The sequence below is a fragment of the Salmo salar genome, chromosome ssa20, assembly GCF_905237065.1.
Source record: "Salmo salar chromosome ssa20, Ssal_v3.1, whole genome shotgun sequence".
Lineage (NCBI taxonomy): Eukaryota > Metazoa > Chordata > Actinopteri > Salmoniformes > Salmonidae > Salmo > Salmo salar.
This window is the reverse complement of record NC_059461.1, coordinates 24,623,555-24,636,566: the sequence shown is the minus strand read 5'-3', so window position 1 is coordinate 24,636,566 and position 13,012 is coordinate 24,623,555. Positions and strand designations below refer to the sequence as shown.

General features: G+C 40.0%; 1 protein-coding gene across 1 annotated transcript; it reads left to right on the top strand.

Annotated features, from left to right (window-relative positions):
- The first annotated feature begins 311 nt into the window (after window positions 1–311).
- stc1 (stanniocalcin 1) lies at window positions 312–10,566 on the top strand. Its single transcript, XM_014160157.2, has 4 exons — window positions 312–601; window positions 5,712–5,854; window positions 5,970–6,181; window positions 6,360–10,566. Exons 1-4 carry the CDS (start codon window positions 487–489, stop codon window positions 6,658–6,660), a joined length of 771 nt encoding a protein of 256 aa, XP_014015632.1. The 5' UTR covers window positions 312–486; the 3' UTR covers window positions 6,661–10,566.
- Window positions 10,567–13,012: the final 2,446 nt, after the last annotated feature.

The window sequence follows — 13,012 nt, the reverse complement described above, 5'->3', positions numbered from 1 at the left end:
GAACTCAGTTTGACTTGAGATGGCAAGAGGCACTAAAGCTTCATTGTTTTATCAACTCAAATAATAATGTGTGTAGGCTATCATTGTCGCGTAATAGGCTACCCAAGACCACATTAGTTGAATTTCAATGTACGCTACAGTAAAATGATCAATCAATTAGGCGACTGGAGAGAGAAAGCATGGTCGTGGAGAGAGAAAGCCTGGTCGTGGATGCTGTGTTTTGATTGGGCTAACCAGGAGACTCGTAGTGTGCGCAGTCCGATATAAACCCATGCAGACCAGCGCTCTATCTGTCATGCTCGTCAAAAGAAATCAGTGAACGGTCCAGGGAAGCCGCATTGTGTAGATGGTAGCCTACTTAGTAACCTAATAGATTTACATTGTTGAAAACACGGCACTGTGCATCTTCAGAGCTGTATGAACTATAAATCAGATAAGCAAGAAACACTATTTGTATTTTGTTAGATCATCAGTGATTATTGAACAATGCCTTTGAGGACCGGACTTTTTCTTCTAATGGTGCTGATTGCATCTGCATATGAACTGGATCAGAACGAGTCGTATTCACCCAGAAGAGCCCGCTTTTCAGCAAATACCCCCTGTAAGTAACAAACAGTCTCTTTTACAATATTGCATATTTTTGAGCGGATGGGTGTTCTCATGCACATATTTTTTTAAATCCTATATTACCTTGTATGCACTGCACAGTATGAGGGGGAATGTTTGCCATTTCATGATATGCAGCTCTGTTTCCAAGTGAACGAACGCCTTGATCGACAGAATAATGAATAGCTCGAACAAGGATAGGTTACTCACCGTTACCGGTGTTTTACCGGCAACAGATGAGTGCGAGTTTCGCAGTGACTGACACCTGTGCTTGAAAGCTGTATACCACCATCAGATGTTGAATAAATGGTCTATGAACAAATGTCTTTGAATTAATGGTCGTGTGGGTTGGTTAAACCCGAGGAGAGAACATGAGAGATATTCATATTTCTTTTAGGACAGATATGGAAATGCATTGATGCAGATGAGCCCACTTGTATCGTGTGGATCAATGGTTATTTGGTCACTTCCTTTACTGTATTACAAACACTTGTTTTGCTTATAGATTTTGTCACGTGCTCAACAAGTAATGTCGTTTCAGTGTTGCAAATGTCATACATTAGTCTACCTGCAATATTGCTTTACGCACCGTTAATGATATATTTTTTTTACCACAAAATAAATTATTTACAAGTGTTTGGAAAAAACTATGGACCCATCACATTTGAAATGTATTGATATTCTTCAAAGCAGTCACCAGTGTAAAGTGAAGATACTATTGCTATAGGCTAAATAAATACGGACTACTGCACCCACCTGTGGCTACTGGCTACCGTCTTGACTGGATGAATGAAGCACCTAATGCCAGAACAAACTTGAAGGGGATAGGCCTATCAAAGTGAAAGCAAAGAGGGTGGAAACACATAGAGATAGATAGAGTACTCATTTTTGTATCTGTGCCATTGTAGCATCTGTGACAGCATGGGCAGCGCCATTGAGGCAATCTCCATTTTGAAGTTGTCTATTTTTTTCTTCTTCATGATTTGCTGATACCTCCTAATGGAAGGAAGTTGGAAGTCCCACCCAGTTGACTACATTAAGGGCTGGCTCTAGCCTTTTGGGGGCCCTAAGTGAGATTTGGAGGGATCAGCCAATGAAGTTGGAAGTCACACCCAGTTGACTACATTCAGGGCCGGCTCTAGCCTTTTGGGGGCCCTAAACACTTTAGCATTTTTTCAATCTAATTTCCAGAAATTCTACTCTTTTAGCCATGGGGTGGATAGAAATGTTGGCAGTTTTAAAGATAATTTCCTGCAATTCTACACATTTTGAGTGAGCATGACTAACAAAATCAATGTGGGCCACCTGAAGATCAGGACCCCTGGTCATGTGCCCTGCGTGCCCAGTCGGTATTCGGTGAATATTACTACAAGTTTAGATAACTGGCTAGACTAACTTACCAATAAAAAAAATGTTAGCTGACATAGCTAACTGACTGACTGTCAGTGACTGACTAAACAAGAGAAGAACTGTTGATGAACAATCAAATTTCGAACTGTATATTTTACTATTCTAACTCTCAACAGTAAGTTGAGACACCGACTGAGTTCCTAAAAAAAAGAAAGAAAGTGGCAGCCTGTAGCCATCCTTGACTACATTAAAATGGAAGCGCTCAATGGCGCTGCCCATGCTAAAATGGCCGTTTGGCCACTAGAGGCCTATAACTTTCTCTATGTGGAGACGTTCATTTCTTTGATGATAGAATGTTGGCCATTGACCAGGAGTTATATCCAGACTCAAAGAAGCACAGTGTGCAATGTGTGGCGTGATCAGTGGCGATTTTAGCATGTGAATCTTTGTGGGGCAAACAGCCTGTAATCGAACCCGGGGCTGCAGTGGCGCATTAGCACTAATTGTTGAATTTGCGATTTTCCAACTTGTGTAATGTTTATGGCCAATGAGCACCGATACGTTTTATCTATAATTTCTCTTCATATGACAAGAATTGAAAAGGATTTGCCAGTAGATTGCTGACTTGATGCATGACTGCTTGTCTAGCTTGCTAGCTAAGATTTTGAAAGTATGATGTTGACATGATCAGTCCAATCAAAGCTAAGGAAGATATAACGGGGTTTGACGTTATTTTATCTGTGGCCAATGACATTGAGCCTTCATGGATGGGCACTTCTAATGTTAGTCTATGGCAGCACCCAAGGGGCTTGAATTTTTTTAGCTCTACCCGTAGATTCTGCGGTGACATAGTGTCCCCATGAGTGACAGAACACTGAGCCAATCATGGCGCAACTAGAGAACATTACGCTCCGTATTTTCCGCTGGCTGCCCCACCAACACAGAAAGCACTGAGCTAGGCTGAAACACCTGCATTTTGGAGCTGCCTTACTCAAGAAAACAAAAAGAGACCATGTTTGTATGTGGCTTTATTAAGTCAATTTATGTTTTTTTACATTGTTTGCAAACTGATACATGACACATATTAATGCCAAAATAGCATGCAAAACAGGCAATTAAATTTTTTTTTTTTAGCTAAACAGGTGGGGCTCAAACCTGCTCTGAATAACGCTTCGCCACTGGGCATGATGTACGTCCCCACCCACTCATTCCAGTCAGGTCTCATAGACTAGACGTAACATAGTAAATGTAAATCCAGGACACTTATTCATATGATATAACATGGAAGGTTACTTAAGGCAAAAACAAAAGTAGGGTCGCTGGTCAGGGTAGATCGGTTGGCGTATAATGCAAACTTCTAACAACCCAAAGGTTGTGTGTTCGAATCTCACCACGGACAACTTTAGCTAATTAGCAACTACTTACCACTTTGCAACTACTTAGTATGTTAGCTAACCCTAACCTTAACCCTTTAACCTAACTACTCCTAACAGAGCAGCACACCTTGCCCTTAACTGCACATACAGAACTACCATCAACAACATGCATGTCAGTCTTTCCTGATTGAGGGTTGATAAGAAATGTACTGCATCTTGTCTAGTTTTTATGATAAATATTACTGTGATGAAAATTGTCTACATAATCAAATAACATTCAGCTCAGACACCCATATATTTATATTATTTATTTAACCTTTATTTAACTAGACACCCATACATACCCCACAAGATATGCCACCAGGGGTCTCTTCACAGTCCCCAAGTCCAAAACAAATTCATGGCAAGGCATAGTTTTATACAGAACCATGATCGCATGGAACTCTCTTCCATCTCCAATAACCAAGCAAACAGCAAAATTGACTTTTAAAAACAGATTAAATAACTCATGGAACGGCGGGGACTGTGAGGGGACACACAAGCAGATACACTCTAACAGTCAGATTTTTTGTTGTTGTATTATTTGTATTCTTTTTTAGTTGTATTGTTTGTATATCATTGCATTTTACATTTGTGTGACTGTCCTTGTTTATCAGTGTATCAGTGTTTTGTTACTTGTCATGTTTTTTTGGTGGGCTGCAAGAAGAGTAGCTGCTGCTTCTACTAAAGCTAATGGGGATCCGAATGAACAAAACCACTAACCCTAACCCCTAGCTTAGCTAATGTTAGCCACTTAGCAAATGTTAGCGTTAGCCACCTAGCCGCCTAGCTAAGGTTAGCCACAAAAAATTGGAATTCATAAAATATGATACGTTTTTCAAATTCGTAACATATTGCACAAATTACAATTAATAAAGTGAAAATAAAATCTTTCAACTAAGCACGGCCCCTAAAAGTGACGATATTGAATAGCAATAAAAAAATCTAAATAATGAATGGCCTAGGTCTACATTGCAGGGGGCTGTCTATCACCATGTATTCTGTTTACCGGTAAATTAGTTGATGGAATAAATGCTCATGCACTCTTTCCAAAAATGTGTATATGAGATGGTTTTCTATAGCCTACATTCTCAGAAAGTCAGCTGTATTAACAGTCCCATAAAATGAGCAGAGCAGTGAAAGGCCTAAATTTGGAGATAAGGGAATGAATGAGGTGTTATCTAGGTGTGATCATTAAGCCCTTATTTGTTATTTAAATCAATGCAGAGGTTACATCAGACTAAGTATCTGCAGCATTGGCCTCCTTGCTCCTACCAATAAGAGATACCCAAGGGGTGTGCATCTTTAGAAATACAATTTCTATATTTCTATGCGTGCATCCACAGAATGTGGAAATTATCTAACGACCTGAGAGAAACACGGTGGAGGGACAGTTTGATTAGTGATTAGAGTGTTGTACCACATAGAGATCACTTATCTGCTTGACAGCCATAGCGATTCATTGCTGATTTGCTAGTTAATTACAGTGTGGGCTCGGCTGGACCCAAAAGGTTCAATGAATGAGAGTGCATCCATTTCTGGTACAGTACATCAACTCATTGTCACAATTGCTGTATGCCTACCATGAACTTGTCCCAGTCTTACTAAATGGACATTAGAGGCACTCATTGGAAGACATTTGGGGGTTTTCTGGATACTTTAGATATTTGCCTCGTCAGAGTAGTTTACACAGCTGTGTATATCAGCTTGCTCTTTAATATTAAGTGTGAGGCTATATTTATGTGGCACATTAGATCTGTTTCTGAGGAATGGGGCAGTGACCCATGGAGGGCAGGGTACTTGACTGTACTGTTAAGTGTGCACAGTTCATGGTGATGAGTGTCAGGTGGTTTGGCACACCTTCCAATTAAGCATAATAATATTGCCTTGTCACATATGATGGTAATGGAAACAAGGGGTCTGGTGCCAAAAGTGAAAGTCAGCAGAACCTGATCCTGAATAAGCAACACTCGCACCAGTGTGCGTGGGTGTGACATGCCATGACTCCATAAGAGACCTTCGCGTATTTGTGGTGCAGTTGGTCACAAGTCTGTTCCAAGAAGCAAAATGCTGGAATATCCATCAAATTCTTTCCCAGGAAGAGGAAATGTAATTATCCTAAATTGTCTCCCAGTCTTAAAGGGTTTGACGTGTCCAGTGACTAGTCAAGTTGTAATTTGTCTGAATATTGATGATATCGGCATAGAATCAACTATGCATGAAAATTCTCATCAGATCACTTCCTTGTTTGGTTCACAACCAATACAGACTGATTATCTTTCATTTCTTGTTGAGAGGTATATGGTAGCCTAATGATCCCTTCCCTCTCGGTGTCTACAGCTGACGTGGCACGCTGTCTGAACAGTGCCCTCCAAGTAGGCTGTGGAGCTTTCGCCTGTCTGGAGAACTCCACATGTGACACAGATGGCATGCACGACATCTGCAAGTCCTTTCTGTACAGTGCAGCTAAATTTGACACTCAGGTATGATCATTCTTCCTCTCTTCAAATCTGACACAATATGTTGCAGTAGATTAAACCTGTTAACTGAAGTTGAGTCATGTTCTGTGGTATTACTATGATATGTGGTTTTGTGCAGGGCAAAGCCTTTGTGAAAGAGAGCCTCAAGTGCATTGCCAATGGCATCACCTCAAAGGTGTTCCCCACCATCCGCCGCTGCTCCACCTTCCAAAGAATGATCTCAGAGGTTCAGGAGGAGTGCTACAGCAAGCTGGATATCTGCACTATCGCCCGCATCAACCCAGATGCCATCGGAGAGGTGGCACAGCTCCCAAGCCACTTCCCCAACAGGTGAGTTCCTAGAAAACGTGGGTCAAAGGGCTTCCATTTCTATTTAACTTTATCTTAGTACAACAAAAGCTATGTATTTGATATACTCACTCTATTGAAGCAAATATATTTCAGTGGGCTCCCAAAACATACTTTGAAATTGTACAGCAACAAAAATGCATGCTGCATTCTCTTGTAGGTTTTATGGTAAGCTCCTCCAGAGCCTGATGGACTGTGATGAGGAGACTGTGGACCTGGTGAGGGCCAGTATGGTGTCCAGGCTTGGCCCAGAGATGACCATTCTCTTCCAGCTGCTGCAGAACAAGCCCTGCCCCTCGGCTGCTGCTGCTATTGCTGCTGCCGTTCCAACTGGAGTGGAGGGCCGTGGGAGTTTGCAGTGGTCCATGGGTCCACACATGTATAAGATCCAGCCTGGTCTACGCAACAGAGACTCTGCCAGCCATTTAGGCAAGAAGCGTGCCACTGGTGACAGCTCCTAACTCCCACTCAGATCCAGAAACTACACACACCCCTCATAAACAAGCTAACAGATGTCTCTTCACTTGGGTATTTAAGAATCATTCCTCTCCAGGCTGGAAAATAACATGCACCTCTAAGAGAATAGCCAATGTGTTTCAAGTATGTTTAATATCAAAGTTTGAGTTGTTGTGTGAGATACATTGTACCTTAGGTTTGAGAGGATCCCCTCCCCTAAACTATTTCCTAACTCTTATCACTCACACTGTTTGTTCATTGAACATGTTGTTATTGTAGCACCACAACTTGGCCCTGTTCATCCCTGTTCACTTTCCATACTTGATATAGTATCATCTGAGAACCAAGTATCATCCGAGAGCCTAGTGAGGATGATGTCCCTCTAAGTTTTCTGTCTAGGATTTCAAACATAAACCTGCAGGTATGGTTCATATCTATTGAGCACAAGTGTTCCCAAAAAAATGTTGGTTGCAATATTCAAATGTGCATCCATTAGTAGAATATCAATTGATAAGTCAACAATATCTTCATCAATAGATAATTATTAATAGATGTTTCATACAGTTTGTGAGATATTTCTATATTATGATGAGATTAGTAAAATGAGTGTGCTATATAAATCAGTGTCACATAGTCACTGACACAAACAGGATTCATTTATTTATTCATTATTAGTCTCAGATGGCCACAGCCAGCTCTGTGAGAGAGGCGTGTCCCTCAGATGAGAGCAATCCTAATCAACTTTGCGCAGGAAGCTACTTTAGACCGACCAAATAATTTGAAGCCACCCAAAATGTTATTCAAAACAGACTTAAATGTGGTGGAAGGTGTGTAGCTAACGTCTATACCAGAGAATATAGCATTGTTTAGATACAACTACATATGTTCTGTCCTGAAACACTCATTTTACAATAAGTATGGACCAGCAGTGTAACTTATGAGCGGGGACCCCCTGAGATTGATAGAGGTCACCCCCTTGGACTGATGAACAACATTCTCCCTGGTGAATATGACACAGAGGGGTTGGATCATACACACTGACTTCCAGTGTTGATAATGACTATTTAAAAGCCTTGTTGGTATAATATTGATATTTATTTTCCTACTATATTATTTAAGTTGTTATTTTATGATGTTGCTGTAGTTTTAGTTACAGATATACAATTTTAAAGTGCAGTTTGGTCATGGCTCCTATTTCAATGGGGGCTCATGATCAAATACTAAAGTATCTGCCACTCTCCACACTTTCCGCTCTGTTGACTGAATAGGACCCATTGTATGACTCTGTGCTGGACATAGGGGAACAACATTGTCACTTATGTACTGTTGCAAGGGGACTTTGTGTTTAATTTCCAAACCCAGTTAATAATGTTATAAAGGTAGAGAGAAATTGTGGTCAAGCCATTCATTGTACATTTAACAAACAGCTAAACTTGAAGACGGAACTGCAAAGCATTTGCTGAATCTATTCTTAACATCATGCAAAATAATGTTTCTCTCAGAAAGGTTACCCTAGTGACATAACTCCATAAGTGCTTCAATAGAGGGAGGTTAATTCATAAGACTTTGAGCAGTGTATTCTCACAGTGCACATGCCTGGCTGAGGGAGACGTACAATAGGGGAAAAGAACGTTAAAGAGATGTGATGGTTTTACAATACCAAATCATTTGAAATGTTAGGAACTCACAAACCTATGCAATAATCTCTTATATGGAGGATTCACGGTAACACACAAACATGCCCTTTGTCACAAACAAAGCCAGTTGATGCTGAATATATGTGGCAGCAGCTTATTTGCTCCCATACTTATAGTGAAGTAGCAGGCAATGCAATGTGCCCCTGGACTCCCCCTTTCTGTTGCTGGGTTTGTTGCTGTGGTCTCTGTTGAATTGTTTTTTGTTTAGTATTTTTCTTGGGATATAATATCTTGCTTTTAGTAGCAATATAGTGTATATTCAAAATAAAAAGTAAGGAAAAAAATCCCTCAGAAATGATAAGGCTGTATTACTTATGTTACATGTGCACTTTGCATCTCTTATGACCACTAAAGGGCCATTGAATCGTTCAACACTTGTGATGGGTTGGGGCTACGTCCATTCTGTACTGTTAATATCTCTGTGTCTGTAATAGCTGGACAAATCCAGAACAGTTGCTGCTAAAGAATAGCTTGCTCCCTTGTATGATGGATTATAATTTCCCCCTAAAACATTTACTTGGATATCTTTGGTAAAAACCCATTCACAGAACCTGGCATCAATCTGTATACTTGCATTTTAACATTTACATTCAGTTTGGCACTTCTTCTGGAATTTGTACATTTCTTTGAATGTTGCTTGCAGTGAATATATGCCAATGGTATTCTGTTTATTTCCTCTCCCTTGAGACTATGCTTATACATCCAAGTTCTGGGTAACTTCAGAGAATGTATCTTATATTGAATGTCTGTTCTAATGAGGATGTGCCCAAACCTAGATGGTTCATTATCGTATTTTAGAATGTGTGTTTTCGTTTAAAGGTGGTGTATGAAAGTCTGAGAATTAAATTAACAGACTTACAAATCATATTTTGTTATTTCAAGACATGTTTTGTTCATTAGCCTTTTAGTGCAGTGGGCTAAATCAGGGTCACACAGTGTTTCTTGGTAGTCTTAAACAAATCTACTTTAGATGTGTTCATAAATTCACTCTGAAGTGCGCTCTGGGCGTTCGTAAATTCATAGCTTTTTCAGAGCACACACTGCACACTCTGGACGAGGAGTAGGGTTGATCCAAGCTTTCTGACCTCACAACTGCACTTAAGCACCCAAGCTAACTGGCTGAAGTTGGCTTGCTTGCTAGCTACTTCCAGACACAAATGACAGAAAACCTCACTCTGACCATTTTACTAGCCCTAGCAGAGGTGGTTTTCATGTTATGTAGAGCATTGTTGACTAACTGTGCTGCTGGCAACAATTTAATAACGTTTTTTTGCCAACATTTACTGACACCGGTCATAAATTGCTCAGTTATTCTGCGCTCTTGCACACTCAGACAAGAGTTCCCGGATATCGGCGTAGATAGCCAGAGTGGATTTACGAACGCACCCTTTGAAACAAAAGTATACACCTCACACACATGGTTATGGGCTTGAAAAATGAAGACACCTGTACCATGTCAGATATAGAGTTGAAATGTATTACATTTGGAGTTTGCATCACAATATTACACTTTGTATACATCACAGAATACTGAAATATAACAAAACCGTTTGCAAAGAAACACCAGATTTTATGCGTTAAAAAAAGAAATGTTTATGAATTATACAAATATGAATAATTCCACCCATGAGGCCACCAGAGGGCGGCGATTTGGTCATTTGACTGCAGGAAAGGGCTACGCTATTTGTTGCAAGTCAAGATTAGGGTGAATTTTGGTGGGAGGCCTACTGGATTATTAGCTAGATCTATAGCTAAATCTATCCATAGTGAAATCGTCAGCAGCAGTTTCTTTTGATACACTATACTTTAGGGCAGGCTGGGGACTGGGCTCCCTGAACTCTGGAACTTCATGGTACTCGTTCTTCTCAAGACTTGAAATCAATATAAATACAGTATACATGTTTTGCCAGAATTAAAACTACTGGGGTGATTAATAAGAATTACATCTTAATCGTAGTGACAGTTACTTTACTTTCAAATTCGTAGATGAAATGAATCAGTAAGACATTTGAGGAGATTGCTTGCTGAAGTTCCTAATACAGTAGCTACTGTATGTTAAGCATGATTGATCCTTGTAAATCACTTGCACTTTAATACATACTCATCTACATATATACCCATACTGTAGATATGTATGGGGTTTTTCTCTGTGCTGAAACTTATGAAAGATACAAATGTATCATCTGTGTGTCTTTGCTGATTAGAAATAAACTATTATCATATCTGGCATATGATATCAAATGTGTTGACTGCGTTCATTTTACTAACATGTAAACTTTGTTCTGCTAACATATACTGTACATCTAAACTTCAAATCTGAAAAAGAAGTGCAATTATTAGCAAGTGAATATCTATAAATAATTCCACTGTAATGAGTTGTTATTTGTCTGATGATATTACAAGCAGTTCCATCACTTGAGAGTAGATGTGCATATCACAATGGCCAATATTGATCTCAAGTCTGATTCAGAATAGGGAAGCTTGCTACCAATACCATAGAATATTACACAAGCCAGCGATATCTCCTCAGTGCTTTCTGGCTGTGACAAATCTGCTAGGACCCATGAAGTAGGAAACAAGGACAAATAGAGCATGTCCTTATGAAAATTAACTTTCTTAAACTTGAGCACAAACGAGCTGAAACTGCAAAGTGCCTGTATCATTGGAGTGCCCCAGGAAAAGAGAGAGCGGTACGCAAGTGGCTGCATGACCGCTATCTCAGTCAGAGGCAGATATAATTTCATGCCAATTTGGAAGAGTCCTGTAGGGCTTTCTCATCAGCAGCACTCCAGTCCCAGGGATAGGTGATGCAGCTTCTCTGCATAGAGTAATTCCAACATGTTCTGCTTTTAAAGAGGCACTCACATGGAAGTCATCAGCCCATTCTCTTGCACAGTGCAGTGCACTAGCCTCTTTTACTACAAGTCTAGATGTTTAAAGACCCAATTCAGCCATTTTTATATCAATCTGAAAACAATTCTGGTCAACAATTAAGTACCTTACTGTAATAGATTTCCATCAAAATGGACAAAAATTGCTTTTTAGGAAATAAATATTTCTCAAGCAAGAATTTTCTGACTGCCGATAGACTGCCGGTAGGTACTTTTCACAGTAGGAGGCCGTTCCCTTTACTGCTAGAACAAAAGACTCACCTGCTGCATACCGACCTGGTACCAATGAACCTGATGTTTCTACTTGTAGAATCGCAATGCTCCTCGGTGGCCAACAACTTGACTTTGAGCCAATCAGAGAGCATGAATCTCTGACAGGAGTGACAAGAAAAAGGAAAAGGTAGTGGCACTTTTTACAGTCTAATCCATACCCTTTTATCAGAATTGTTCTAACTAAAGCAATACATATTTTTTTCTAGAGCAAGTCTACATCTTTCACGTCTAACTTCAGAGTTTTGTGCATGAAGAATGATTTTTTGTTTGGTTTTATAGAGTGCACTAGCTTATTAGTTAGCTACAAGCTAGCTAGCTAAGGTTAGCTTGCTAACTGAGCAAAGCAGTCACGCACACTTCATATGACACAAATGGGGTGGCAAGTGCAGCACAATACACACAACACTAAATGCATAGCAAATGCATAGCCAAACAACGCAACTGCCCTTACAAAAAAATATTGCAGTTTAGAAACTGCAGTAAAAGTGTAGTAAATGCCATCATATGTGGTATTTTGAATGCAGTAATTGTAGAATAACTGCAAACTTCTGGTTGCAGGCTGAGTGGCTGATGACTGCTGTGTGAACACAAAAGAGATGGACTGCCGACACTGTTCAGAGGTGCTAAGTACTGTCAGCTGGCAAAAGTTTGACAATCCTACCGGTGTGTTTGAGCTATTATTGGCAAAGAAATTTGGAACTCTCTTTGTTATTGGTCTATTAACCAATATACCACATGGTGATGTCACCATTGAAAGCCAAAACTACCACCCATGCAAACCTGCTGATTGGAAGGTACTGTGTAGATTGTATTTTCAACAAGCAACTATCAGGACATGTTTTCACAATTTTACAGTGTTAGTTACATCAGCTATTCTACAATATGATATAAAACACAGGAAAATCTAGTTTTTGACTGCATTGGGGCTTTTAATATCCTTAAAGGAATCCAAGTGCAAGGCAGGACCATTCCCTGGAACAAAAATGTACTTCTCTATTAGTCTTTTATGATAACACGTCATGCGTTTGCGAGGAGACAATCAAAGCAGAGATTTACTGGTGGGGTTGCATCTGACCACAGGGGGGCATTCTCTTCACTGGAGAAAAATACATAATGGACATAAAGCACATGTATTTTGTCTAGAGGTGCTCCGCACACCTTACTCAACATGTGAGATGAGTGGGCATTCTGCACTCGCTTGATAAAGCCATGAACAGAAAAGCAAGTCTTCTTAGAGGCCTATTGTACCATGCCTTTAAAACAGATGATGGATGAATGTCACAGATCATCTAGCTCAACCCTCTTGCAACCCCTCCAATATATTCTCACGGATTTGATGTTAGGAAATGTGGCAGATTAAATATAATCTATCTTGGAAGAATTACATGTAATTACTCTTCATTAACATCATTAGGCTGGCCACCATGCCTCCAAAATATCTGTACACTGTCTGTCAACAATGTGATAAGATCATTGCACTATTATCAATGCGGTAA

Bases quoted from the DNA above. Each gene is read 5' to 3' on its own strand.
- stc1 (XM_014160157.2), top strand. From the start codon at position 487: ATGCCTTTGAGGACCGGACTTTTTCTTCTAATGGTGCTGATTGCATCT. The intron at 602-5,711 runs GTAAGTAACAAA...CGGTGTCTACAG, and splicing joins CTTTTCAGCAAATACCCCCT to CTGACGTGGCACGCTGTCTG. The intron at 5,855-5,969 runs GTATGATCATTC...GGTTTTGTGCAG, and splicing joins CAGCTAAATTTGACACTCAG to GGCAAAGCCTTTGTGAAAGA.